The sequence below is a fragment of the Ursus americanus genome, chromosome 14 (assembly GCF_024610735.1).
Source record: "Ursus americanus isolate L20-20 chromosome 14, mUrsAme1.1.p, whole genome shotgun sequence".
Lineage (NCBI taxonomy): Eukaryota > Metazoa > Chordata > Mammalia > Carnivora > Ursidae > Ursus > Ursus americanus.
Genome location: NC_142140.1, coordinates 43,984,113 through 44,011,508, shown reverse-complemented (window position 1 = coordinate 44,011,508; position 27,396 = coordinate 43,984,113). Strand labels below are relative to the sequence as shown.

The following is a 27,396-nucleotide window of genomic DNA, read 5'->3' as shown; positions in this document are numbered from 1 at the left end:
GTTGGCCTTAGGGTGAGCGGGAACAGCGGGACCTGGTTTGAGCCTAACTTCCCCCTGGCAAGGCACTTCACTTTTGGAGCCTTCCTTTCTAGTCTTGGGAAAGCGGGCTCATTGCCGGCAAGGTTTTAGAGCCCAGGGCAGGGAGCTGGTGCCAGCTGGGCCTTTTAGTCCCTCTTCCATAATTATGGGGGGTCAGGGTTGGGCAAGACTGACAGGGATGGATAGAGGGATAGAGACCTCAGGTGGGCATGAAGTTCCCACCCCAGGCCTGCAGGTGCACAGTGGGGGTGTCGTCCTGCCTCCTCCCAGTCCAGGGCCTTTTTCCCTCCTCACCGGTCACTCTCTGAACAGCCCCCAAGGTCCAGGAAACAGCATGGGCGGCAGCCGCTTGCTGGGGTCCCACGGCTGACTTGGCTGGCATGGGGTCTCCAGCTGTGGGGCCCCAGACCGCTGATACCACCCACCCCCACCCTCACCCCCAGAACGTGGAGGAGGGAAGCCCTGCCCAGGAGGCGGGCCTGCGAGCTGGGGACCTCATCACCCACATCAACGGGGAGTCAGTTCTGGGGCTGGTGCACATGGACGTCGTTGAGCTGCTGCTGAAGGTACAGCCCCCACCAGTGCCCACCCTTGGGGCTCCTAGAACCCCTACCCCCTGTCCATCCTCAGGGTCCCCAGATCTGCCCCCAGCGCCTACCCTCTGGTTTGCTCCTGTGACCCCCTGACAGTTCCTGATGCTGAGGTTCTCTCCCTGGAGCCACACCTTTCCACACGTGGTCCCACCTCCAGGCCTTGCATGTCCCCTCCCCTCTGCCCAGGATGTACCTCCTCCTTTGCCCCCCGCCCCGGGTGCCCCTACTTTTGGCCCTCCCTCTGGCTCACCCCGACCATGTGTGCCTGGGGATATGCGTACTGTCTTTGTCTTCCTCAGATCAGGGGTCCTCAGGGGCTGAGGCCTGAGGGTAGGGAGGTGGGCACAGGCCAAGAGGCAGGGCCTTGTTTGGATAGCTCCTAGGACCGGCAGGTTGGGGGTGGGCAAGCTCATTGCATGGACGGACAGATGGTGGACATGTACCTTTGGCCCACTAGGCGGTGGGTCATTAGGTGACAAGTGGGTGGATAGGATCAGGGGCTTCGATGGATGAAGAGGGAGGTGGGTGGGTCGGTGGGTGGCTCCCTAGATGGGAGGCACCCAGGTGACCCCTCGCCATCCCTCCTGCAGAGCGGCAACAAGGTTGCCCTACGGACCACAGCCTTGGAGAACACCTCCATCAAGGTGGGCCCCGCCCGGAAGAATGTGGCCAAGGGCCGCATGGCTCGCAGGAGCAAGCGGAGCCGCCGGCGGGAGACACAGGACCGGTGAGCAGTGGGCGGGCCCTCCACGGAGTGTTGGTGGACCACCCAGGGCCGGCTCCCTGGACTGCTGGGGTCGCGGGTTCTGAAGCATCGGGGCTCTCACCCTCAGGCGGAAGTCGCTCTTCAAGAAGATCTCAAAACAGTCCTCCGTGCTGCACACCAGCCGCAGCTTCTCTTCTGGCCTCCACCACTCCCTGTCGTCCAGCGAGAGCCTCCCGGGGTCGCCCACCCACAGCCTCTCCCCCAGCCCCACCACGCCTTGCCGCAGCCCAGCTCCTGATGCCCCAGCAGGTACGTGTGCTCCCCGGGGCCACCCCGGGGCAGCTCAGGTCTGTGGTGCCTGGCCCCATGGAGCGAGCCAGCAGGGTTTAAAGGAGGGAATGACATGATGTAGGAAATGGGGTGACCAGAAGGGCCTTTCCGGGCAGCCTGGAGGTGGTAGGAGAAAGGTGTGGGAGCAGAGAAGAGCGTACCCAACAGAGGGAGCATCAAGAACAGCGGGGGCTGGACTTGGGGGGGGGCGGTTGTGAAAGCAGGGAAAGGCTGGGGAGGGAGGAAGTTGGGAGATGGGTCAGGCCAAGGAGCTGGGCTTATGTTGTTGGGCAAATGGGAGCCATGGAGGGTGTGTGAGCTGGAGAAGGGGGTGTTTTAGAGGGGTCTGAGTTTTAGAAAGATCATTCTGAGGCAGGAAAGGATGATGACTTGACCCAATGCTGAGCACCCCCAGACCGTGAGATAGCCAGACACAGACACCCCCAGCCCCACTGGGTTAGCATCCAGCTGAAGGGAGGAACAGGCTGGGGCAACCCAAAGGGGAAGAAGGGAAGGCCTCCAGGAGGCCTGGGCACCCTGGTTGCTACCCCTCTGGCTCACCCTGACTTCACGGGGTGGAGCATGTCTTTGGCCCATTGAGTGGTAGGCCATTAGATGTGAAGTGGGTGGATAGGAACTAGGGCTTTGATGGATGAGTAGGAGTTCACCAGATCTAAGCCAAGGAAACAACTTGCACACAGAAGAGGAGGCAAGAAAAGCAGGCATACTGGGTGGCCACAGAGAAGGGCGTGGGCTTTGGCAGGTGCTCTCAGCCCCAGAGCCCCACCTCAAGGCTGGAGATATTGAGGCTGGTGGCCCTGACCCTCATCTGTCACCCACAGACACCACATCCCCTCCCAGTGCCTCCCCGAGCTCCAGCAGCCCTGCCTCTCCTGCTGCCGCTGGCCACACCCGCCCTAGCTCCCTGCATGGCCTGGCCGCCAAGCTCGGGCCACCCCGCCCCAAGACCGGCCGCCGCAAGTCTACCAGCAGTATCCCGCCCTCCCCACTGGCCTGCCCACCTGTGCCTGTGCCCCCACCCCGCTCACCCTCTCCCCTCCCCGGGCACCCACCCGCACCCGCCCGGTCTCCGCGGTTGCGCCGGGGCCAGTCAGCTGACAAGTTAGGTTCGGGTGAACGGCTGGATGGGGAGCTGGGGCGCCGCGGCCGCGGGCCAGACTCGGAGCTGGTGGTCATGCGGCGGCTACACCTGTCCGAGCGCCGAGACTCCTTCAAGAAGCAGGAGGCGGTGCAGGAGGTGAGCTTTGATGAGCCGCCCGAAGAGGCCATGGGGCCGTTCACCTCCGTACCACAGATTGCCGTGGAGGGCGCAGAGGCTGTGCTGGGAGCCCTTGGACCTGCCGGGAAGGACTGATCCCTCCCACCTGGCCTCTCCCTGGCCTAGAAGTTGGGCTTTTTTTGTGCAATGTTTTTTCCATAAGGTGACTTCTGGATGGAGACTGAGCCACCAGACTATGACACCTGGAAGGCGAGAAGCCATCTCGGTCCTTACTGGAAGGCGGAGACAGCACCTCCCTTGTGTTCTGGTGCAGATCAGGGGCCGTAGGGGCAGGAACGGGGAACAAGGGTGGCATTGTAAATAGCAGCAAATCCCTGCGACTAATTTATTACTTTTTATAAGCGATAGGTAGACTGAGTCGCCATATGAAGGCGGCTGCCTGGGTCCTGCCCCCTGCACCTGGGACCCCATTTGCAGACGCTGCCCCACTGGGCTGAGAAGGAAGCACTTTGGACAAGTCATGTATGTTCGTGTTTTCTAGGTTTTCTGTATTTTTTAGTTTTTTTGTGTTACTTGATCCCATCTTGGCCCAAGACCCACTGATTTGAGGGGATACGGGCAGGCTTACCTGTCCGGGCCCAGTTTGGATATGACCTGGAGGGTCTACAAATGATTCCCCTCTACCACAAAACAAGCAATCTTGATGATGGACTGGATTCTGAAAGCTACTTCTCACTATCATAGCCTCCATCCCTAGGCCAGTCTTGCTAGAGTTTGCTTCTAGTCCTGAAGGCTTCCGCCTGGAGGAAGGGATGTAGGAACTGGGACTTTGATGGATGAGTAGGAGTTCACCAGATCTAGGCAGAGGGGTCACCGATCCCAGAGGGTGACACTGATGCCCTGGGAGGGAGACTCAGGACTCCAAGGGTACTGCCAGGGCAGGAGAATATCTGCCCTGCACAAGATTTCATGTGCTTGATGCCCACCAGGGTGAGCCCTTGACCATGATGTGTCTGAAACACCCCATGGCAGGGGGTGTCCCTCAATGTGTCACAGCCTTCCTAGAATGAAATTCAAGTGAGAAAACCCAACTGGGGGGCAATGGGGCCCAAGTTTGAATCTTGGCTTCCCTGTGTGGCTCTGGGAAAATGGCTTTCCCGCTCTGTGCCTCAGTTTCCTTGTGTTTACAAAACTAATCCCAATGACTATTTATTAAGCATCTACTCTATGCCAAACGCTTTTACTCGTGGCTTCTCCCTCAGCCAGCCTTGAGAAGGCTACAGGTGGTGTCATCATCCCCATTTTACAGACAAGTAACTGAGGCCTGGTGAGGGGTGGAGACTTGTCTCACAGTCACCTGGTAAAAATCATGCAGCCAGGCCTGAGTCATCTCCAGCTCTCTTCCCTAGGATGCTATGACCCCCTGGGCATGTCAGACCGAACCTCCACTTCCAGTCTGGAGGTGCCTGGCAAGATCACTGTGTCCCACATGGTGAGGGCACTTTCCAGGCACTGCAGCCCACTCTGCATCCCTCCCAGAGACCCCTGCCCAGCACTGGCTAGTGTTGGAGCTAGACCAAGGCTGTGCATGACTTGCTCCCTGTTTCCATCCTGGAGCTGACAGTGAATAAAAGCCCACATTTACAAAGAGGAAGTCCAATGTCTGGATTTGTGCGGGGCAAAGAAAGGGGTGAGGGAAGAGTGCGGTGGGGACAGGGTGAAAACTGGCTTCATTTAAAGGGGTTTTGTAGGCTGCATAGGAGTTCAATGAGGTTTCTCCCTGAGGCCTTCTCGGGTCCCTGGCCTCCTACTGCCCTCTTCCTGAGTACCCATCACAGGCTCTGCCCTTAAAATCATCCAGACATCGATCTGGGGCCCTGCGCTGTGTTAATAAAATAAATAAACCATCTTTGTGTCCTTTCTATATAGGTTTTTGCTTGGACTGTGCCCCATAACCGGCCCCGCCCCAATCCCCCAGCCCAGCCCAGCCCAGCGCAGCTCCAGTGCTTTGGGTTACTTCTGAGCTCTAGGGATAGTACCAGAAACCTTTGGCCACTCCCCCGCTTCCGAGTGTCCTCGGGTATTTCCGGAAACAATCGTCCGCATCTGGGTCCTTGTTGGGCGTGTTCTCCTGCAGTTCGTTCAGCTGTTTCCGGACGCTCTAGGCTGCCATGGAAACGCTTTCAACCCCGGCCTATTCCGCTTTCCTGAAAAGCTCAGCTTTCTGTAGCGAGTTCCTTTCCCACCCCAACGTCTCCTCTTCCCTGAGCTCGGGGCCTCACTTGCCCTCTGGAGTCATCCATTCTTGGCAATTTCTGGAAGCTGATGGTCAGCCTCTGGGTCTAAATTTCCAGGGCCTCTATCTGAGTCCAAGCACACTCGGTTCTTTCCAAAACTGTCCGCAGTCCGGAGGCTCAGCCCCTGTTCCATCAGTCCAGCTGGAAGGCGCTCGGCGACTTCCGGAATCGCTCGGGCATCTCAAAGCCCCGCTGAGCCCAGGTAAAGGCTTAGCTGACCCGATTGCGCTCGGCTGTTTCCGGAAATGATCGACGATCTCGTGGCATCCTCTACCCGCCAGTCCCGCGGGAGTATGTTCGGCTCTTTCCGCAAATACTCGGCTGTCCCGAGGCTCCGCCTCCGCCTCGCTGCACCCGCCCGGCCCGAATGCGCTCGGCCATTTCCGCCGGGGGCGGGCCCGGGTGTTCGGAACCGCGGCGGTGGTGGCGGAGGCGGGGATCCCGCGGCTGCGGCGACGGCGGCCGCGGTGGAGCCACGGGACGGGCTCAGCTCGGTGTGACGGCGGCCTCGGCGGCGGTGGCGGCCGCGACCAGGTAAGTCCAGGCCGGCCGGTGTGGCGGGCTGGGCTGGCGTGCGCTCAAATGCGGGGCTCTTAAGCAGAGTGTGGGGCCGCGGTGGAAGTCAGAACGCGAGCGCCGAGCTGCATCGCGCCCCGCGGGAACTGGGGGCCTCAGGGAACGGGAGGGAGGCCTCGGGCTCGACCTGGCAGCGATGCTGCCTGCCCGGGACTGTGGGAGAGGAATGGGGTGCCCCCAGGCCGAGATAAGAGGCTGGGGCTGCGGTCCCGAATGGAAAGAGGCCCTGCCTGGAGTGGGGCGTCGAGCAGTAATGAGGGGCACCCAGGCATTGTGTGGGACATAGTGGGATGCAGGAGGGTAGGGGGTCGACTCCACTTCCGTTCCCCGGGCTAAGCTGCTGGGTCCACGCAGGCCCGAATGCGCGTCTGAATACGCATGAGCGCGCGCGGGCCCTGCGTCCAGCCGCCGAGCCCCTGGCCAGGCCTGACCCCTCCACCCCGCCTCTTGGATTCGGGGAGCGCTGGCTCCCGGGCGCACACACCGGGGCGTGTGCAAACCTGTGCATGCTGGAGCGCGGAGGCGGGCAGGCAAGCGGATCCAGGCGGTTTCCTGGATGGCCCCTTGCTGGGCCTCAGTTTCCCCACCTGTAGAATGGAAGTAAGGGGGCCAGATGCGGGTAAGTTTGGGCGCCCCGGAGTGTGGAGCCTCTGCTCCCTGCTCCGACACCCTCTGGGGCTCTCGTGGTCGGGGGGATAAAGCCCCGACCCTCTGTCTGGTACTCGAGGACAAGCGTGGTCGGACACTCTGGTACTCGAGGACAAGCGTGGTCGCTGCTCGGTGGCTTTCATAGAGCCACCCCGAACTCTTGGCAAGCAACTTCCCGCTGTCAAGCCCTAGCACGTACTACCCTCTACCCAGTGCTGTCTCCTGTCCCCTGTGAAGACCCGCCCTCTAGAAAAGAACGCCTTCCCCCACTGCCCAGTCTCAGGAGAACTGAGCCTGCAGGGTTGAGATGGGGAATGCTATCTGTGGTGGGCTGTTTCCCCAAGACTTGGGGCTCCTGGGGCTTGAGCATCGCCCTGCATCCAGCAGCCTCCTCCCTTGGCAGCTGTGATGCCCATTCACACTCTCCTGGCTCCATGTCTGCCTTGGGGCCAAGGTCCCCTTCGTCTCCCATGACCCCCCTCGTGTTTTTTTTTTTTTTTTGTTTTTTTTGTTTTTTAAAGATTTTATTTATTTATTTGACAGAGAGACAGCCAGCGAGAGAGGGAACACAAGCAGGGGGAGTGGGAGAGGAAGAAGCAGGCTCATAGTGGAGGAGCCTGATGTGGGTCTCGATCCCACAACGCCGGGATCACGCCCTGAGCCGAAGGCAGACGCCTAACCGCTGTGCCACCCAGGCGCCCCCGTGTTTTGAGATCCTACTCCAGGCCCCTCATTTAGCCAAGCCCGGATACCGTCCCCCCACTTCATTTCTCCCCTGCAGAGACCTTGAACTCACTTCTTATTCCTTTGCCTGTGCTGGGGCCTCTGCCTAGACCTGCTTTCCTACCTCTTTGCTTCCTTACTGCCTCTTTCTGTGCTTAGCTGGCGGGCCCCTCCTTGGGGCTCCCACAGTACCCTGAGCATTCCCCATCACACTCCACCCACTGTGGGTACAACCATCTAGCCATGTGGCTGCTGCCTCCTGCAGTCTGTTCTGGGCCTTGAGGTTGGGTGGATCTCGGTTTATGAGTCCTGGCTTCCTGGCCCACTGAGTGGTCCAACAAAGACCTCCCTGCTCTGAGCCTCAGTTTCTCCATCTCTAATGAAAGGGCAATGAAGAGCTTGTTTACTGAGCATGCATTATGCCTGGGGCAGGTTCTTGGAAGCTCTGCTCCCAGTGACCCCAAGGGAGGGCTGTTGTTACACCCATTTTACAGCTGGGGAAACAAGCCTGGAGAGGGGCTGGGACTGGCCCAAGGTTACCTAGTGAGTCAGGGGATTCCGACCCCATGTATGGGCCCATCTCTGGTGGGGGTGGGAGGAGCCCAGCCTGGCTGATGCCACCCTGCCCATCTCCCCTTAGGTCGGCGTCCTGGCCAAGCATGGTGACAGCCTGTGCCCTCGGCCCCCTCGTCTGGCGCAGCCGGAAGAGCCGCCAGTCTCGGGCGCCGATGGCCACCCATGTGAGGGAGTGAGCAGCCTGGCCCTGCCCTACGGATTGAGGGGGGACGCAGCGGCTGAGTGACCTGAGACCACGCTGCCGACCCCCTCCCACCAGTTGACGAATGGTGGACCGAGCAATGAGTGACCCATGTCAGGGTCATGGAATAATGGTGGAAAGCAAGGTGTGAGTGACCCCCGTGGTCACCTGTAACTTCTCAGTAGAAATAGTGGTCTCAGTGCCCCAGGCCGACTCAGCGGACCCTCCCGGCCCTTGCCCCCAGCTAATGGGGCCACTGGGGCCCCGAGCAGCAGCTTGACCGTCCAGACCCCACCCTGCCCAGCCATGGCCGGTGCTGAGGGCTTCCAGTACCGTGCACTGTACCCATTCCGCCGGGAGCGGCCAGAGGACCTGGAGCTGCTGCCGGGCGACGTGCTGGTGGTGAGCCGGGCAGCCCTGCAGGTGCTGGGCGTGGCTGAGGGCAATGAGCGCTGCCCACAGAGCGTGGGCTGGATGCCTGGCCTCAATGAGCGCACGCGGCAACGAGGCGACTTCCCCGGCACCTACGTCGAGTTCCTGGGTCCTGTAGCCCTGGCCCGGCCTGGCCCTCGTCCACGTGGCCCCCGCCCACTGCCCGCCAGGCCCCGGGATGGGCCCCCTGAGCCAGGTGAGCAGCAGGCAGGGGCCCTGGCAGGGACGGGGTCCCCTCAGATCGTCAGTTTCCTCTTCTTTCTAGTGAGGCAATGGCACGTCTTCCAGGGGAGGAGGAACAAGCCCATTTGGTCAGTCGACAAGCGTTGACTGCACTGCTGTCAAGGGCTGGGCTCAATTCATGGCACTGGGAACACAGTGGTGGACATAGGCCTGGCCCTGCCCTTGTGGGGCTCCTGGTTCAAGAAGTGACAAGAATGTGATTAGGTAATGAAACATGCTGTGAGGAAGGAGCCTCACACGGGGAGAGCTGGGGGTGAAGGGCTGCAGGCAGCAAGCACGGCAAAGGCAGAGGCCGTGAGGTAGGAATGTAATGGCAGGTTCGGGGAACAGCCAGTGTAGTCGACTGGGAAGGGAAGGGCAACAGCTATGCCTCAGGGACTCTGTGGGATTGATTTTGATGACAATGGAGAGTGTTCAGTAGGATTCAGAGGTTCAGTTTAGCTTCATCCCTCAGTTTGCAGATAGGGTCCCTTGAGAAACCCCCTTTGTTATCTGGTTTCCAAAATGAAGGGAGCCACGAAGCCAAAAGAGGATGGGATGATCCCTTGAGGCCATGCAGCACACTGGGGTATGAGGACCTCACATCCCTCCCCAAAGAGCCTTGGCCATCTACACTTCCGAGGAATGTGCTAGGAGTGATGAATTGAGGACACTGAGGGTGTGTGGAAATTGCTGTATGCTGGGCAGAGTGCATGGGTTCCAGCCAGGGAAACTGAGGCTCAGCTTTTGGGGAGGAGGCTAAGTGCCAAGTGCCTGGTAGTCTGTACCAACCTACACAGCAACCCAGGGAGGCCCCGCGCACAGATGGGGAGACCGAGGGGCAAAGGGGTCAAACCTCTCACTCAAGGTCCATCCCCCAGTGAAGGCCAAGGCCCTGGGAAGTGCCATGGTCCCGACCTTTGGCCTGCCTGGTTTTGCACAAGAGGGACACTGGTGCCCCAAGAGGGTCACTCCAGGGCGCCACAGCATGGGGCCGGATGGGAGGCACCCAGGCTAGGGTTTGCAGCATCTGGTGCCTCCAGGGCCGGGGCCTACGTCCCGCCTCAGCCTGGAGGAGCAGGAGGCGGCCCCATCCGGGCTCCCAGCCAAAATCTGCCTCTCCCCCCTGGTAACAGCCGCCTCCCTCCTCTGCCTGGCCTCGGTCCAGCCTCTACACACATGCCCACTCCTGGAGGCTGCCCGGCCCCGCCCTCTAAATCTTCCAGGGCTGTGTGACAGCGACTGGGGCCAGCCCTCCCCGGGCCTCAGTTTCCTCATCTGGCAACTAGAAGGATTGGTCCTTTGCACGTTCAGGCCCTGCCCCTCTGGGGTCCTAGGACCACCCAGCAACATGCTGTGGCTGCCTGGGTTTCTTCCTTTCAACCCCACACCGGGTGCCAAACGTCGGTGTCATCTGGGCGCCCGTTGCTCCCTCTCTCAGCCTTGGTTCCCGATCCATAAAGTGGGGGTAACACGTATTCTGAGGAGACTTCCCTCCCCATTTTGCAAGCTCGTCACAGGCAGATTTCAGAACTGTGCCTTCCTCCGCCCCATCACCCACCTCCTTTCCCCTTGTTCTCTCTCTCTCCGTTTTTTTTTTTTTTTTTTTTTTTTTTTTTTCTTTAGTGTTTTTGACTTAGCTGGGCCTTTCTCCAGCTTGAGGCACCACCTGGCCCATCACTCAGGGAGGCCCCGCAGGCCTGGGCTTGCCCCTGCTGTATGCCAGGGCGTCCCTGCCGAGGCCCGGAGCCGCACCAAATGGTGGCCGTGCAGGCAGAGCGCGCCTGCACACAAAGGGCCCAGTGGAGCGAGGAACGCAGGGCCAGGAAGGCCCCTGGTGCCCGCTGCGGGGGGGGGGGGGGGGGATACCTTTTTTTTTTTTTTTTTTTAAACAAAACAACTTAGAGAATGGAGGAAGGTCCTTGGAATGAGGTGTTCTGACCCGCAGAGGGATTTTTGTCCTTTTATTCTTTTCAGCCACTTTGTTGTTCCCGCTAAGGAGGGAGGGAGGACACGTAAGCCAGTTTCTTACTTGAGGACACCGAGGCGCAGAGGGGGTGGGTCCCGTGCCCCAGGTGGCACCGCAAGCCATGGCAGCGCCCTGAACCTGCTCTCATGAACTCCCACAAGCTCGGGGGCCTCAAGCAAGTTTACTTCCCCGCTGTTCTGGAGGCCCGAAGTCCAAAATCGGGGGCCGCGCTCCCTCTGGAGGTTCTAGGAGTGGATGGTTCTTGGCTTCTTCCAGCTTCTAGTACCTCCAGGTGTTCCTCGGTTTGTGGCCGCATCACCCCAATCTCTGCCTCTGTCCTCACATGGCCTTCTCGTCTATAAAGACACCAGTCATTGGCTTGAGAGTCCTAAATCTAAGATCTTGTCTCAGAATTCTTTAATTATATCTACATAGTAAGGTCACAGTCACAGGTATCAGAGATTAAGATGTGGACATATCATTTTGAGGGACACTAATCAACCCACTATACCTGGTCTCTGAAGTTGTGTAAACTGATATTTTAACCCAGAAAATCGTTTACCAGCAACTCAGCTCTCCCAGCCCCTCCAGCCAGGTTTTGGCTTCCCTAGGATGGTGGTACAGATGCCAGGCACTTGCCTAGACCAGACCCTACCTGGAGCTCCCCAAGCTGAGGGCCAGTAGGCAAAGAAAGGGGCTGGGGTCCTTCCAGGGACCCCACCAACATGCTGTCCCGTTCTGCCAGGCCTCACACTCCCCGACCTGCCAGAGCAGTTCTCCCCACCTGATGTGGCTCCCCCCATCCTGGTGAAGCTGGTGGAGGCCATTGAGCGGACAGGTGAGCCTCAGCCCACCTAAAACCCCTGTATGCTGCTTGCTTACCTCTGCTGATGGGCAACTCATCCCCTCATGGGGCTGCCAGACTCAACTGGGCATGGAAAGAAGCTGAGCTTGGATGCTCTGGGCCTCCGTGTTGAGTTGTGGCAGTAGTGACTCCTAGGGTGTGGATGGGAATGTGGTCACCAGACCTGCCATTGCATGTACTGTGCCCTCTGGCACTGTCTCTCCCTTCCCTCTCCCCCCCACCCCCAATTATCTCTGGGAGGATGAGTAGCCATCCCAGGCCCCACAAGGGATCCAGGAAGCATTTGAGAGCTGGGCTTGCCACCTGGGGTAGAGCTGATCCACCCCTTCCCCTTTCTCCCCAGGGCTAGACAGCGAATCCCTCTACAGGCCTGAGCTGCCAGCCCCGCGCACAGGTGAGGGGAAGCTTCGATGGACAGGGGTGGGGGGACAGCTGGCCCGGACATCACGGCCAACATGTCCCCCTGCGCCTGCAGACTGGTCCCTGAGCGACGTGGAGCAGTGGGATGCCGCAGCCCTGACAGACGGCGTCAAGGGCTTCCTGCTGGCGCTGCCCGCACCCCTCGTGACGCCCGAGGCCGCGGCCGAGGCGCGCCGGGCCCTGCGGGGTGAGCCTGGCGGGAAGCGCGGGTGGGGACGGGGCCGGGCGGGCGCCGGCCCCGGCTCACCCTGCCCTGGCCGTCTGTCCGCAGAGGCCGCGGGGCCGGTGGGGCCGGCGCTGGAGCCCCCGACGCTGCCACTGCACCGCGCGCTCACGCTGCGCTTCTTGCTCCAGCACCTGGGCCGGCTGGCCCGGCGCGCCCCCGCTCCGGGTCCCGCCGTGCGAGCCCTGGGCGCCACCTTCGGGCCGCTGCTGCTGCGCGCGCCGCCTCCCTCGCCGCCGCCAGGGGGCGCGCCCGACGGGTGAGCGGCCGGAGGGGGCGGGGCCCCGGCCTGAGGAGCAAGGGGGCGGGGCTGAGCCGGAGCTGAAAGGGGTGGGGCTTTAAATGGAGGAAGGGCCCGGAGTCTTGGCTCAGGCAGGAGTCCAGACCGAGTTAAAGGAGTGTGAACAGGGCCCTGGGGCTAAGAGACCAGAGCTGTTGTAAGAAGGGATAGCAATGGTGGGATCTGGGCTCCAGGGAGACCCCAACAGGCCTGAGGCGGAGTGATGGGACCTAGACCAGACAGAAGGCACGTCGGTGGTACTTGTACCTTCACTTCTGCTCCCCCCGCCGCCGCCCCCCCCCCCGCCCCGGACCCCAGGTGCCGGATTCCTATGCATTCGTTGTACGAACATTTATTGAGTGCTTGCTGCATGTACATAAACAGGAGTTGGCCCCCCACACCTGCCTGCCATTTGCCCTTCTTCCCTACACATGCTTTCCCGTACATCTGCCCCAGGCGTGCAAACCCAGTGCAGGACCCGGGGCACGTCAGGCCCTACCCACTGCACTCCCCTCCCCCCCAGGACTGAGTCCAGCCCTGACTTCCCGGTGCTGCTGGTGGAGAAGTTGCTTCAGGAACATCTGGAGGAGCAGGAGGTCGCACCCCCAGGTGACCCCCCCTCCCCACATGATCTCTTATTGTTGGGAGCCATGAGTGCTGACTCGGGGCCCTGCCGGTATCCACAAGCTCTGTTGCAGTAGGAGCCAACCACAGTATACACTTGGTACTCAATATGCATTTGTTTTCCTGTCCCCCAGCTCTGCCGCCTAAACCCCCCAAGGCAAAGCCTGCCCCTGCAGGCCTGGCCAATGGGGGGAATCCACCCTCCCTGCAGGACGCTGAGTGGTACTGGGGTGACATTTCCAGGTAGGGTTGTGGAAGGGGGCCATGTGGTGGGCAGGGCCTGAAGGGCAGGGTCTCTGGGCGGGTGCCCAATCCTGGGTGTCCCCGCAGGGAGGAGGTGAACGAGAAGCTCCGGGACACGCCTGATGGCACCTTTCTGGTCCGAGATGCATCTAGCAAGATCCAGGGGGAGTACACACTGACCCTCAGGTGGGGGCCTGTCCCTTCAGGGGTGACTGGGTGTGAGAGCTGGGAGGGAGGCCACCAGGTTAGAAGGACCGGGGGTTGCGTGGGGAGTGGGACATGTGCAGTGTCAGCCAGGATGGCTGGGGGTCCCCCTGGCTGCTGACCCCCCTCTCACCCGCCCCCAGGAAAGGCGGGAACAACAAGCTGATTAAAGTCTTCCACCGCGACGGGCACTATGGCTTCTCAGAGCCACTCACCTTCTGCTCCGTTGTGGACCTCATCACCCACTACCGCCATGAGTCGCTGGCCCAGTACAATGCCAAGCTGGACACCCGGCTCCTCTACCCCGTGTCCAAGTACCAGCAGGTCTGTGGCCGGCGTGGCAGCCAGGGAGGGCGGCGCCAGCCTCGGGCGTAAGTGTCCCGGGCAGCTTCTCTGATCATACCGGCTGTCCCCAGGACCAGATCGTCAAGGAGGACAGCGTGGAGGCGGTGGGTGCCCAGCTCAAAGTCTACCACCAGCAGTACCAGGACAAGAGCCGCGAGTATGACCAGCTCTATGAGGAGTACACCCGCACCTCCCAGGTACCACAGGCACGGAGGGGCAGTGGTGAGGCCCTGGGGGCAGACGTCTGCTTCCAGGTCACAGAGCAGCCATGTAGTGCCCAGGGCTGCCCTAAAAACAGAAACCGATGTTTTCAAAAAAACAAAAAAGAACTGATGAGAAAGCACCAGCCAGCTCCCCCTCCCCTTGGAGCAGCCGAGTCAGGACCTACGTTACGTAGGTGTCTCCCTGGGCTTCACTTTCCCCATCTGGAACTGTAATCTGGGGCTGTGGGTCTGTGTCTGCCCTTCAACCTGGTTGTTATTCAAAGTGCTAGCTGATAACCTGATGAGAGTTGACAGAGATAGAGAGTCAGGAAGTCATGGGAAAGGGCAGCGTCTTTTCAAACAGGGACGGGGAGGATGGTTTCATCACACAAGGGCTCTGTTAATAAATTGCTTTCTTAAGTCGGGATGTAGCTCTTTTAGACCAAACATCCCATCCCAGGCAGAGACTATCTCCGTCTCCCCTGTTATCCCCTAGAAATTTCTTTCTTGTCCACTTTTTTACCTGATGGATCCACTGAGGCTCTGAGTGGACAAGACAGCTGTCTGGGATTGGTTATGAACATCAGGATCTTGGAAGTGGCGTCGGGCCCGAGTCTCGGTTTCCCCGTTAATAGTTCTGACTTTGTAGGAGCCTGTTGGCAGGTTCTACGAGATGATGTGTAGAAAGTACTCCACGAAGCGTCTACCCTGAGAGGGCGCCCATGAACTGTATGTCGCAACTAGATTTGTCTTTAATTCTCAGCAGTGCTAACAGATCTGGGTGTTGGTAAGATACCCAAAAGAGGATCTAAAGGAAGAGTGGGTTTGGGAAGTGGGGTTCTGAAGGCTGAATAGGAGTTCGTTCGGTATAGTTGGAGCCAGAAGAATGATGCACCTGATAGAGGGAACAGCTTGAGCAAAGTCTTCATATCAGAGTTGGGACCTGCCTTCACCCCTCATGAGGGACCTGCAAGGAGTCTCGGCAGAAACTAAGATTCACCCCCTTCCGCAGGAACTGCAGATGAAGCGCACGGCAATTGAGGCCTTCAATGAGACCATCAAGATCTTTGAAGAGCAGGGCCAGACGCAAGAGAAGTGTAGCAAGGAATACCTGGAGCGCTTCCGACGTGAGGGTAATGAGAAAGAGATGCAGAGGTGAGTCGGCTCCTCTGCCCTGCCCTACCCCACCCTGCTCTGGCACAGCACAAGTGGGGAAAGAAAGGAAACATGGGGCATCCTGAGTTCCAGGAAAAGGGGGGGTCATTTGAAATGAGCATTGAAGGATGAGTGGGAGTTCACTAAAAAGCAATTCGGGAAATCCGCATGCACAAAGGCTTAGAGGCTGGGAGCCATCCGAGGCCTCAGAGCCGCTCCTCCCACAGGATCCTGCTGAACTCAGAGCGGCTCAAGTCTCGCATCGCTGAAATCCATGAGAGCCGCACAAAGCTGGAGCAGGAGCTGCGGGCACAGGCCTCAGACAACCGGGAGATCGACAAGCGCATGAACAGCCTCAAGCCAGATCTCATGCAGCTGCGCAAGATCCGAGACCAGTACCTCGTGTGAGTGCCTGGCCCCGTGCTCACCTGCAGGCCCCTCGGTTCGGGGACAGCTGGTGAGGCGATCTCTGCTGGTGTCTCGCTTGTGTTTTCACCACCAGGTGGCCCCACCTTGCCCCTGAGACCCCTCACCTGTCCACGAGCCCCCTCCCTCTCAGCCAGGCCCCTCCTGGCCCCCTCGGCAGGGCTCCCTGGGAGTTGGCCTCAGCCTCCTAGTTGTCTATGAAATGGGAGCACTGGTCCCATGGGGCTGGGTCATTCGGAGCCTCCCACAGGATCCACTCCGTGAGTGCCAACTGGAGGACTCCGCACGGGCTTCATCGAGAAGCTCGCTCCCACCCCTGCCTTACGTGCTTACATGCTCCTGCTGTGTGCCAGCCACTGTGCTGGGTCCCCTTTACACATGAGCTCAGTCTGTCTTCTCAGCGTTCTTCGTAAAGTTGCCCCTTAACAGCTGAGGGAAACTGAGGTACGAAACCGCTGCGCTGTGTGAAGGCACACTGCCGTGCAGCCCTCAGGCCTCAGCCTCCGGTAGTGATAAGACCTTGCTGGAATGGCGCATTCTGGGGGTTCAGTAAGAGTTCACAGACACGTAAGAATAAGTAGGGGGCGCCCTGGAAGATCCCCAGGTTCAAGCTTTCCTTGAGCAAGCCCAGGCTGACCCCTTGTGGCAGCTGGTGTCATTGCGCCGGGAACAGGCCCTAGGAGGTACCACCCCCCCCCCCCCCCCCCGCCCTTGTCTCTAGCCACGCTGCGCTAGCCCACCCGATGCAGGCCGGCCTGTGCTACAGCTTCGGCTCCCCTACCAGCAGAGTGGACCGAGCCCACCTTTCCTCTTCCTGCAGGTGGCTTACCCAGAAAGGCGCCCGGCAGAAGAAGATCAACGAGTGGCTGGGGATCAAAAATGAGACTGAGGAGTAAGGGAACACCTACCTGATGGGGGCCAGGGAAGGCTGCCCAGAGGAGGGGCCATTTTCAGTGGGTTTTGCAGAATGAGTAGGAGTTCCCCAGGGAGGGGAAACTTACCCAGGCGGCAGGAGAGCCTCAGAGGCTTGGGGGTGAATGACTAGGACCCCTCCCTGCTTCGCCCACAGCCAGTACGCGCTGATGGAGGATGAGGATGACCTCCCCCACCATGAGGAACGCACGTGGTATGTGGGCAAGATCAACCGAACACAGGCTGAGGAAATGCTGAGTGGCAAGCGGGATGGTACCTTCCTCATCCGGGAGAGCAGCCAGCGGGGCTGCTACGCCTGCTCTGTGGTGTGAGTGCCTGGTGGGGGCGCCAAGAGTGAGCGGAGGGCTGGGGGACCTGCACTTTCCTTCTGACTGCTCTCCTGGAGCACCTACCATGTCCTAGACTTTGGGAAGAACGGCCAGGAAGGAGGCCCCCCCCCAGTGCCCGTCACAGGCAGAAGGGATTGTTGGGGGCCAGGGAGGAAGCTAGGCCGGCGTTCCGGCAGGAGGTGGTGGCATCTGGACCAGGTTGGGGTCCCGGAAATGGGGCAATGCGAGTCCTGGGCGGAGGTCACCTGAGGGGGAAGAGCAGGAGCCGGGAGAACCGCGCGGAAGCCCCCCTGACTGCCGGCCCCTCTGCGCGCGCCTGCAGGGTGGACGGCGACACGAAGCACTGCGTCATCTACCGCACGGCCACGGGCTTCGGCTTCGCGGAGCCCTACAACCTGTACGGGTCGCTGAAGGAGCTCGTGCTGCATTACCAGCACGCCTCGCTCGTGCAGCACAACGACGCGCTCACGGTCACGCTCGCCCACCCGGTGCGCGCCCCCGGCCCCGGCCCCCCGCCCGCTGCGCGTTGACCTCCGAGCGCCGGGACCGCACGGAGCCGAGGCACTGCTGGGCCTGGAGGCTGGGGCGGCAGCCCCACCCGAGGGCTCGGTCTTTTGGGTTTTCTGTCTCTCTCCTTGATGAGTCTCTTCCTGTCTCTCTCTCTTTCTCTCCATTTCTCTTTCCGACCCTCTCTCTCCGTCTTTCCCTGTGAATCTCTTTCCCTCCCTGTCGGTCTGTCCTTCTCTCTGGCCCTCCGTGTCTCTGGGTTGGGGATCCTGCCTCCCCGGCCCCATACGCCCCTCTCCCGTGGTCACTGCCCTCTGGCCACCCCGAACCCTGTGCCCTGCCCCCCAGAGGCCCCCCCAGGGTCCCCGAAGACCCACCTGGCTGCACCTGCCATGTTTACAGAGGCCCCTGGGCTGTGCGGCCCGAGCCTGGGTGCCCCAATTTTTAAGCCATAGACCTGGGGTCACGGCAGGAAGGAACTTTACTTGGCCACTTCCAAGAACCACTTTGGCCAGGACATTCTGGGCTGGGCGGGACCCGCCCCACAGACCCCAACTTCCCCTCTAAACCCTGAAGTGAAACCACCACTTGGTTGTCCCCACATAGGGGCCACTGCCAAGAAGTACCCCCCAAAAAAGAAAAGAATTAAAAATAAACAGCCGAGCCGGCCCCACCCGGCAGCAGGCCTCCCAGAAATAGAGGCTGCCCGCGCTGCTGGGGCGGCGAGACGCACCACTGCCCACGGCACTTCTACTCCACGTAGAGTCAAGGCTTCTCCTCCATCATGTTGGGTTCTGATTTTATTTTTTCTTGACTGTAAAGCCCTTTTTTCTCTCCTCTTTTGGGATGAGAGCCCTGGTTTTCTACACTCCCCGCGGACCCCCCCTCCTGCCTGCCCAGCTAGGCTGGCGTCAGGTTTTGTATGGTACGTTGATACTGATACGGATATAAAACATGGAACATGTGGATGCTTTTTTTTTTTTTTTTGAGATTTTATTTATGTGACAGAGCACGCCAGCGAGAGAGGGAACACAAGCAGGGGGAGTGGGAGAGGGAGAAGCAGGCTTCCCACTGAGCAGGGAGCCCAGTGCAGGGCTCGATCCCAGGACTCTGGGACCACAACACAAGCCAAAGGCAGACGCCTAATGACTGAGCCCCCCAGGCACCCCATGTGGATGCTTCTGTCGTTGGTGATGGGGCTTCTCCACGGCCACTGTGTGCTGGGGACCCCAGCATTCACAGGGTCACACAGATCTGGCCCATGGGTTTCTAATTCCAGGTAGCCAAGGAAGGCCAACAACCCGCCCCCCCCACCCCCCCCAAGGTTAGCTGCTTGTGACCAGAGAAGCTGAGATACTTGTCCAAGGTCACAGGACAGACAGGCTCAAACCCTGAGCTCTTCCCTACAGCATGGCCTGCTCAAGACCCCCCATACTCCTGCCCAGCTTCTCACCAGTGCCTAGGCTGGCCCCCACCTGGCCCCTCAGGCTTGAGTCCCAGCACCCAGCCACCAGCCAGGCCCTTGGGAAAGTCACCCTCCCCTCTGATGTGCGGCTTCATCATTGCCCGGTGGGGTCAATAGCATGACCCCACCCATGCTGCCCAGAGAGCCCCCACCCCCATGTCCTTAATGCCCTCGGTGCCAGCCCCTCCCTGCTGACTATCCTCTGACCCCTTCTCTCCACACCTGGCCCTGACATGCAGGCCCCCAGGTCCCGGGGGAACACTGACTTGGGGCCTCATGGTGTCTTTGACCTGGACCACTCATCACCCTCCCCTCCTCAGGGTCCCTGTTTCTCAGCCCTTCTCTCCTTAGAAGGAAGACTACGCCTTCTGCCCCCTCCCCTCCCCATACAGCACCTGTCAGGGCCCAGCTTGCCTGCAGCAGCCGGGGGTGAATGAAGAAAGCTGCTCTCTAATCCATTTCTCCTCCTCTGGGCTCAGAGGGACAGGAGCTGCCTCCCTAGGCCTCAGAGCTCACGGGCCTTCCCAAGTGCTGTCCCCGCTGTGTGCCCCATCAAGAGGTGCCGCATGAGTAACCCCAGCCCAGATGCTACCTCCCCTGCAGGCTTCACCCACCGCATGGGGGAACACAGGATAAAGGTCACTTTCTAGATCCCATGACCCCAGGCCCCTGAGCCTGAAGACAGAAGATAACAGTCCACGTGGCCTCACATGGCCTCCCCAGGTGTCTGCCTTCAACCGCCAGCCATGTATCCTTGGAAAGTCACCCCCCACCCCTGACCCTCAGATTCCTCTCACCAAGTAGGGTCAATAGTTGCTTCCCCCACCCCCAAGGGGAAGTCTTTTGAGGGTCGGACAATCAAATGAGTGAGGTTACCTTTATGAATTCATCCATTAGAGCTGGTGCTTAGTAACCACTGGAAAAATTGTAGCAATTTATTATTGCTTCTGTCCTGCCCAGCATAGGGCAAGCACACGGAACTCTGCAGAGTTGGGCTGCTTAGCCTTACAGGGGCTGCACAAAGGAAATGGGGTTTGCAAAGGGTTCAAAGGGACAGGGTGGTGGCGGGATCATTGAGCCATGTGGACCCAATCTGGGGCCTGCTGCTATAGAGAGCAGGCTGGGGCTTCCCCCAGACGGAAGAAGACACAGGAGCTGGGGAACTGGGGACTTCGCTGTAATCTGGGCCAGGTGTGGGTGTTTCCTCCTGTGGGATCAGGTCCTGTGTCACGCGAGGTATTTGAGGCCCTGCAAAGTCTGAACATCTGGGTTATTCCCTCACCACCCTCCACGCCTTCAGGCGGGCTATTCTCTGCCTGCATTAGTGTCCTGTGTCGACACCTTTCCAGTGGTGCCCCCACCCCCACCCCGGCCTGGGGCAACTCTCCCACTGCCTCTGAGCCCTCCCTGTGGCTTTATTCCCCAAACTTCGCTCTTGCCCCATTTGACAGAAGGGATAGCTGAGGGTCTATGGCTTGAGGTGCCCAGAACGGTCCGGGGGCAAACCCGGGTCTAGGTGACTCCAGCAGGTTTGGGTCCCACTCCACCAACACCACCCCCATCCCCCCCCCTCCGCCAGCCTACCCCGTGTACACAGTATAGGCTTCGGGTAATGACTGCCCCAACCCGGGGTTCGCTCCTCCCGTGGGAGTTCCCTGCGGGCCTGGATGCCCCCCCCCCCCCACACAGCCTCGAGCTTTGGAGGGCGGAAAGAAGGAAGGCCAGCTTTCTTTTCACCCCCCACCTCAGACAGAAATGCAAGGACCAAGAGAAGTGAGGGGCCTTCCCCGCGCCGGCTTCTGCTTTCTGCCCCAGCTGTGGCGACGCCTGAGTCAGCCCCGCGCGACCACGCTTGGTGGGACTGGAGCGTCGGGGCTGGGGACCCCGAGAGAAGGAGGGGGCGCCGGGGGCAGGTCCGATGGGTTGAGGATGAGGCAGCGGGAGGGGGCCCGGGCTGCGCAATCCCTGCCCGCTTTCCGGCAGGGGATCAGCCGCCGTAAGAGAGGGCAGGGTAGCGAGGCGAGGTGCCCAGGCTAGGAACTGGGGGGCCTGGCTCACCCCGGCCGCCCCCAGAGCGGTCCGCGGGGCGGGCCCGTGGAGACCCTCCCGTCTCTCTCTGCCTCCCTGTGTCTCCCTGTCTTGGAAGCCGCCACTTCATCTCTGCTCGCGGCGCCCTGGCCCCAGGTTCACATGACCGGGCGGCTCTGCTGGCCCGGAGGGGTCGGGGCGGGGGAGGGGGAGGGCGGCCCCACGGCCTCGTGATTGCAGGCCCAGCACCTGGCGGGAGTCAGGACCGGGGCCAGGTTGGAAGGGGACCCACACAGGCCAGTAGACACCGAGAGACGCCCGCCCCAGCCCCCGGGGGCGTGGGCACCGGGAGGCGGGTCCGGCCTGGGGGCTGGGCCACCGCCGGGTTAAAGGCGGCTCCTTCCCGGGCCGCTGCTCCCGCCTCCGCACCCTTGCCCCGCCGCGATGGCCTCGTCGCCCCTCCTGCCGTTCTTGCTGCCGCTGCTGCTGCTGCTGCTGCTGCTGCTGAAGGTCCCCGCGGCGGCGCGGGCGTCCCCGCTGGAAACACTCCCCGAGGGGGCGGCCGCCTGCAAGGTAGGGACGGCGACGCGGCCGGAGGGCCAGCGGGGACGGGCGTCCAGGCAGCGGGTGGTGCGGGACCAGCGGCTCCTCCCCTCTCCCCAGATTTTGCCGGGAAAGACCGGGGTTCGGGGTGGCGGGGGTGGACGCTGCCCCGGTCGGGACCGAAAACCCCCGGCACTGTGGCCCCGCTCCGAGTCGTTTCACTTCCCCATCTCGCGTCTGACACTCTCAGCTGTCCCCCAGCCCATCCCCGCTTGCCCCGCCCGAGGGTGCACTGAGCTCCTACTGTGTACATTCCCTACTCTGTACGGGAATGGAGTTTCCTTTCGGAGTCAAGGGGAAGCCCAGATAACTCGGCCCGTGGCACCGACCCTCTAGGTGCTGCTTACTGGGCGCCTCTCGGCCAGGGAAGAGCTCGCGTGTTTCTGGAGTGGGGCAAGCAGATGCCCCGGAGTCTGAGCCACTTGCTCATGGCTGCACAGACGCTGGCTGCCTGCCGCCCGGCAGCTGAAACCGGAAGTCAGCACATATTAGGCGCCGCCTCAGCAGTAGGGCTTGGGAGGGGTTCGCCTGTGCCCCTTGAGAGGAAGAATAAATAAGGGGTCAGCCCAGGTGTAGGGCCTTGCTCATTCAGGGCCACGGCTCTGGGGATGAAGTGGCAACACATGAGCATGCATTAGTCTCCTGTGGTATGCACCTCTGAGAAGACAGGATGGAGAGCGGTGACCAGAAATGTGCATGCGTTGAGTCCTTACTGCATCCATTTCCCCTGGGCAAGGGGTTTCACCTCCACTGAAGGAAAGCAAGAGCTGTTCATAAATTAAGTGCCTGCTGTTTGCAAGTCTTTGTCACATCCGTTTTGCAGAAAAACAGATTTAAGGGGGCGCCTGGGTAGCGCAGTGGTTGGGCGTCTGCCTTCGGCTCAGGTCGTGATCCCAGCATTCTGGGTTCGAGCCCCACATCAGGCTCCTCCACTAAGAGCCTGCTTCTTCCTCTCCCACTCCCCCTGCTTGTGTTGCCTCTCTCCCTGGCTGTCTCTCTCTGTCAAATAAATAAATAAAATCTTAAAAAAAAAAAAACAGATTTAGGAAGATTTAGAGATGCAATAAAGCCTTAGAGTCAGGATTCCACCTGACACCATCTGAAAGGAGTGCAAGATGGAGCACCTACTGTTTGTAGCTGTAAGAGAACCAAGCAGGACTCTGATCCCTTCACTCCCCTTCCTCCCGCACAGGCTGGGGGCCTGTGCCTGCAGGTGCCCCCCAGGAAGTCACAAGCACCGCCTGTCAACGTAAGCCTCTACTACGAGGCGCTGTGCCCCGGCTGCCGGTCCTTCCTGGTCCGAGAACTCTTCCCGACCTGGCTGATGGTCCTGGAGATCCTCAATGTCACACTGGTGCCCTATGGAAATGCCCAGGTATGTTGGCACTGGGGAAACCAAGGCACTAGGCCAGGGAAGGGAGCACCTGGTGGGCCGGCCAACACTCACCTAGCTGCCTTGCAGGAACAAAATGTCAGCGGCAAGTGGGAGTTCACATGCCAGCACGGTGAGCAGGAATGCAAGCTGAACAAGGTGGAGGTGAGCAGCCCCCAGGGTCTCTGAGCAGTGGGGACACAGAAGCTGGGGCGACTGCCGTCGTAAGGAAGGTGAAAGCCAGGCTCAGAGGGGATTGGAAGCAGCTCCATCCTCCACCTGCCCCCCTCGTTGATCACATCTTCACTCCCCGCTTCATTAGTGAACACCAGTGGTCACTCCCGGAGTGGTCTAGGGCTGCTCTGGGCTCGCTTCATGCCCTTGCCTGTCCACACCCTCTCCCACAGGCCTGCCTGTGGGACCAGCTAGACAAGAGCTTGGCCTTCCTGACCATTGTCTGCATGGAGGAAATGGATGACATGGAGAAAAATCTGAAACCGGTGAGCAACATCCCTCGCTTGGCCCTGGGTAGGGAGACACTGGTCTTCCCTGTCCCCAGACAGACCCAGGTTTAGGTCCTGATCTGACCACCACTCTCTTGTGTAGCCCCAGGAAAATGGCCTTCCCTCTGGAAGCCTCAAATCTCCAAAGGAAGGGAACAAAGATCTTTGGGGGGCATGGGTAGATCAAGGAGGGCTTCCTGGAGGAGGTGCCTCTGAGCTGGGCTCAGATGAACATGATCCTCATCTGGGGTATGGGGATGACAGGACAGGCCCGCCTACTTCTCTGGAGGATTTTGAAAAACAACTCCCAATGGAGTGACTCACTGACACCAATAGTTTATTCATTCATCAAACATCTGGACCACCCAAAAGGCTCACCCCAGGACACCCCCAGCCCTGCAGAGTCATAGTGGGGCCAGAGGAGGGCAGAGGAGGAGAGACCACTCGAAAGATTCTGGGGAAGGAACTGGAAGGGTGTTCCTGGTGGAGGGAACAGCACATACGGAAGCTCTGAGGAAAATGAGACAATGTAAGGGGTCCAGGGCTGCGGATCTGGTCTTCTGAGAGGCAGGAGCAGCCTGAGCCCCTGCCTTGGAGGCCTCCACTCATGTAAGTGTTAAGCATGTGCTATTTATGCTGTGGACCCAAACTGCGGACTCCTGTTGCCAGGGAGGAACAAGCTTGGCCCCGCAGGGGCTGGAGGAGGGACCGTTGGGGAGATAACACGGAGGAAGCTGAGGCAATGCTCCTGCTCACCAGCAACCCTTGTGCACCCCCAGTGCCTGGAGATCTATGCCCCAGAGATGTCCCCGGACACCATCATGGAGTGCGCCATGGGGGACCGCGGCCTCCAGCTCTTGCACATCAATGCCCAGCTTACAGATGCCCTGCAGCCACCCCACGAGTATGTGCCCTGGGTTGTCGTCAATGGGGTAAGAGCTCTTACAGCCCTCGGTATGGCCACCAGGCCAGCACCAGGATGGTGGGATGTGCCCTCTGGTCTGGGAGGCAGGGGCCAGACTCGAGGCCGTGTGCAGCCCCTTCTGGGCCGGGCACGGGTTGGCGGTGGCAAGGGGGACTGTATGACTTCCTCTCTTGCTTCGTGCAGAAACCCCTGAAAGATCTGAGCCAGCTCCTAAGCCTCGTCTGCCACTTGTACCAGGTAAGCCGGAAGGGGAACGGAGGGATCCGCTGGGGGGCGGGGGTGGGCAGCGGCTCCTTTCAGGACCCCCAGCTCACGGCCCTCTCCGCCAGGGTGAGAAGCCAGATGTCTGCCAACCCATGGCCAGCTCCCACAGGGAAGTCTGCTTCAAGTGACCGCTGGTGCCCCGGGAGGGAGCTGCTCGAGGAAGAGCAAGAGCGCACCCGTCCCTGTTCTTCTTCTGATCCCTGATTCTCGGCAGCTGCTGCTCGTCATCCAGACAACTTTCACACCTTCCACGAAAGCCCAGACTCAGAATCCTGCTCCAGATCAAGCATCTCACCCCACTGAGAATGGTGCTACATTGAAACACGTTTAATAAACACTTCTGGATTTTGTGATTTCATTTGATAAGTTAGCAAATCCCCCTGGACTGACATGATGCTGGGACCCCTGAGAAGTCCCCTTTCTAGGAGAGGCAGAGCCAGACAGACACTCCTTGTCTGGTGGGGAGGAGAAATGGGGAGGAGAAATGGAGGAGCCCAGAGAGGGAGTGAAGGCTCTGCTTAGGGAATAGGAGCATTGGGGCTGGGGTTTTGAAGGGTGACTAGGAGTTCATGAGGCAGAAGCCATATTCAGTAATTCAACAGACAACCTTATCTACTCCCTTTTGTGGACCCCACACTGGCAATAGGAGTTGAGCCAGAAGATGGAGCAGGGGGTCTTGTCTAGGGAGTTGCAAAGAATGTGTTCACTGGTGGCGGGGGATGCATCATGGTGTTCCAGGAAAGGGGAACAGAGTGTGCAAAAGACAGGCCAGCAGCAAAATCTGGAGCTGGAATGTCAGGCTGAGACATCTGAGAACACCAGCGTGTGTTACAGGATACTTTTCAAAAAAGCAACACATCATGATTCTTAGACTGATACAGAATGATTACACACCAGAGATTTTATTTAGTTCATGGTAAATGAGGGAAACTGGTCAAATGTTCAAAGAAGGATTTGAAGAACAGGCAGATTCATAAATGAGAATCTTGAAATGATGGTGAAAATAGAAGCAAAACTGACTTACTTTTTCACAAAGCAGTGGGGGTGGGGGTGGGGTGGCACTTTTTTCACCCCTGGCTTTATTTTTTTTTCCAAATCTTAATAGATTTTATTGGGGTGGTGCAGTGGGTTAAAAGTCCAACTTAGTTTTGGCTCAGGTCGTGACCTCAGAGTTGTGAGCTCGAGCCCTGGGTCAGGCTCTGCGATCGCGGAAAGTCGGCTTGAGATTCTCACTCCCTCTCCCTTTGCCCCTCCCCACCACTCTCCCTCTCTCAAATAAATAAATAAATAAATAAATCTCTACCCCCCCCCCAAAAGGAACAGATTTTATTTAACCTGATATATATCTGATACATTATCCTTTCAACATGTAGGCAATATGAGATCCTCTTCATTCTTTGAAGAGGATTATTAACGATAAATATTAACAATAAAATTTAATAACAAGCATACCTCATGAATACATGGGAAATAGCCACTAAAACTGAGTAAAACTCCCCAAAGTGGCCCAAGCCGCCACTTTTATTTTTTTGAGATTTTTTATTTTTGTTTTTATTTTAGATTTTATTTGAGAGAGAGAGCGGGTGCGCGCACCCGAGCCAGGGGAGGGGCAGAGGGAAAAGCAGACTCCCCGCTGAGCCCAATATAGGACTCAATCCCAGGACCCTGAGATCATGAACTGAGCCAAAGGCAGACGCTTAACCAATTGAGCCACCCAGGCGCCCCTTTATTTTTATTTTTAAGTAATGTCCGCACTCAACGTGGGAAATCGAACTCACACCCTGGAGATCGAGAGTCACCTGCTCCACCGACTAAACCAGCCAGGATCCCCCTAAGCCATCACTTTATTTATTTTTTTTAAAAGATTTTATTTATTTATTTGACAGCGATAGAGACAGCCAGCGAGAGAGGGAACACAAGCAGGGGGAGTGGGAGAGGAAGAAGCAGGCTCATAGCGGAGGAGCCTGATGTGGGGCTCGATCCCATAACGCCGGGATCACGCCCTGAGACGAAGGCAGATGCTCAACCGCTGTACCACCCAGGCGCCCCTAAGCCATCACTTTAAATATCATCCTCAGCTAAAGACAGAAAGAGGGGGTGCTCCCAGCTTTATTGAGGTATAATTGAGAAATCTGTATGTATTCAGGTAGACAGTGTGATGATTGGGTATGTGTATATACCCTGAAACAACTGCCACCATCCAGTTACCACTGCTATCACCTCACACAGTTACCTTGCTGTGTGTGTGCTGAGAACTCTTCGGACCTACCGGCTTAGCGACGGTCAAGCACACAATATGGTACCGTTGCCTAGAGTCACCTGCGGTACGCGAGAGCCCCAGAAAGTACTCGTCTCATAATAAAAGTTCGTACCCTTCGACCAACTCATTTCCCCCACGCCCCCAGCCCCTGGCAGCCAGTGTTCTGTTTCTATGAGTTTGACTTTTAGATTCCACACATAAGTGAGATCACACAATATTTGTCTTTCTTTGTCTGGCTTACTCCGCTTAGCATAACGCCCTCCAGGTTCCTGTGTTGTCATCCTTAGCTGGATTTCCTTCCTTTCCGTAATGGCTGAATAATATTTGAGTTGACCCTTTTGTTCAAAGTCATCTCAAAGGAAGACCTTCCTTGGCAGGTCTCACTGGATTTGCCCTGATTTTTTTTTTTTTAAGATTTTATTTATCTATTTTAACAGAGATAGAGACAGCCAGCGAGAGAGGGAACACAGCAGGGGGAGCGGGAGAGGAAGAAGCAAGCTCATAGCAGAGGAGCCTGATGTGGGGCTCGATCCCATAACGCCGGGATCACGCCCTGAGCCGAAGGCAGACACTTAACCACTGTGCCACCCAGGCGCCCCAGGATTTGCCCTGATTATTGACAGAAGGGCACAAGGCATTCAGTTTGCTTTGCCAGAAGTTCCCCTAAGGAATCTCAAGTTTGGACTT

At 59.0% G+C, this 27,396-nt stretch overlaps 3 protein-coding genes and 1 long non-coding RNA gene across 19 annotated transcripts in view; 3 read left to right on the top strand and 1 right to left on the bottom strand.

Annotated features, from left to right (window-relative positions):
* MAST3 (microtubule associated serine/threonine kinase 3) overlaps nt 1–4,832 on the top strand; it is a 37,978-nt gene extending 33,146 nt beyond the window's left edge. For all 15 annotated transcript variants that reach the window (XM_045778438.2, XM_045778427.2, XM_045778426.2 and 12 more), the window contains 4 exons: nt 483–605; nt 1,223–1,359; nt 1,466–1,647; nt 2,511–4,832. In XM_045778438.2, the coding sequence (XP_045634394.1) occupies nt 483–605; nt 1,223–1,359; nt 1,466–1,647; nt 2,511–3,043 (975 nt within the window). In that variant the 3' untranslated portion in view covers nt 3,044–4,832. The remainder of the gene's footprint in view (nt 1–482; nt 606–1,222; nt 1,360–1,465; nt 1,648–2,510) is intronic.
* Nucleotides 4,833–5,600: 768 nt separating this feature from the next.
* PIK3R2 (phosphoinositide-3-kinase regulatory subunit 2) lies at nt 5,601–18,255 on the top strand. Its single transcript, XM_045778623.2, has 16 exons — nt 5,601–5,739; nt 7,793–8,537; nt 11,278–11,370; nt 11,741–11,791; nt 11,873–12,004; nt 12,089–12,299; nt 12,844–12,929; nt 13,079–13,187; nt 13,275–13,373; nt 13,535–13,715; nt 13,808–13,933; nt 14,952–15,094; nt 15,322–15,498; nt 16,341–16,412; nt 16,590–16,760; nt 17,105–18,255. The coding sequence occupies exons 2-16, from the start codon at nt 8,216–8,218 to the stop codon at nt 17,310–17,312; spliced, it is 2,181 nt and encodes a 726-aa protein (XP_045634579.1). The 5' UTR covers nt 5,601–5,739; nt 7,793–8,215; the 3' UTR covers nt 17,313–18,255.
* LOC123779927 (uncharacterized) lies at nt 10,528–12,199 on the bottom strand. The gene is made up of 3 exons (XR_006776307.2): nt 12,065–12,199; nt 11,415–11,528; nt 10,528–10,888 (listed from the first exon to the last, which is right to left on the bottom strand). It is a non-coding gene; the product is annotated as an uncharacterized LOC123779927 (long non-coding RNA).
* Nucleotides 18,256–21,176: 2,921 nt separating the features above from the next.
* On the top strand, nt 21,177–24,807 carry IFI30 (IFI30 lysosomal thiol reductase). 2 transcript variants are annotated; one of them, XM_045778719.2, is made up of 7 exons: nt 21,177–21,355; nt 22,578–22,760; nt 22,848–22,922; nt 23,165–23,257; nt 24,040–24,164; nt 24,369–24,422; nt 24,515–24,807. In XM_045778719.2, exons 1-6 carry the CDS (start codon nt 21,227–21,229, stop codon nt 24,376–24,378), a joined length of 615 nt encoding a protein of 204 aa, XP_045634675.1. In that variant the 5' UTR covers nt 21,177–21,226; the 3' UTR covers nt 24,379–24,422; nt 24,515–24,807. The 2 variants fall into 2 exon arrangements, with proteins under 2 accessions (XP_045634675.1, XP_045634674.1); XM_045778718.2 differs by having other exon boundaries at nt 21,178–21,355; nt 24,040–24,192.
* The last annotated feature ends 2,589 nt before the right edge of the window (nt 24,808–27,396 follow it).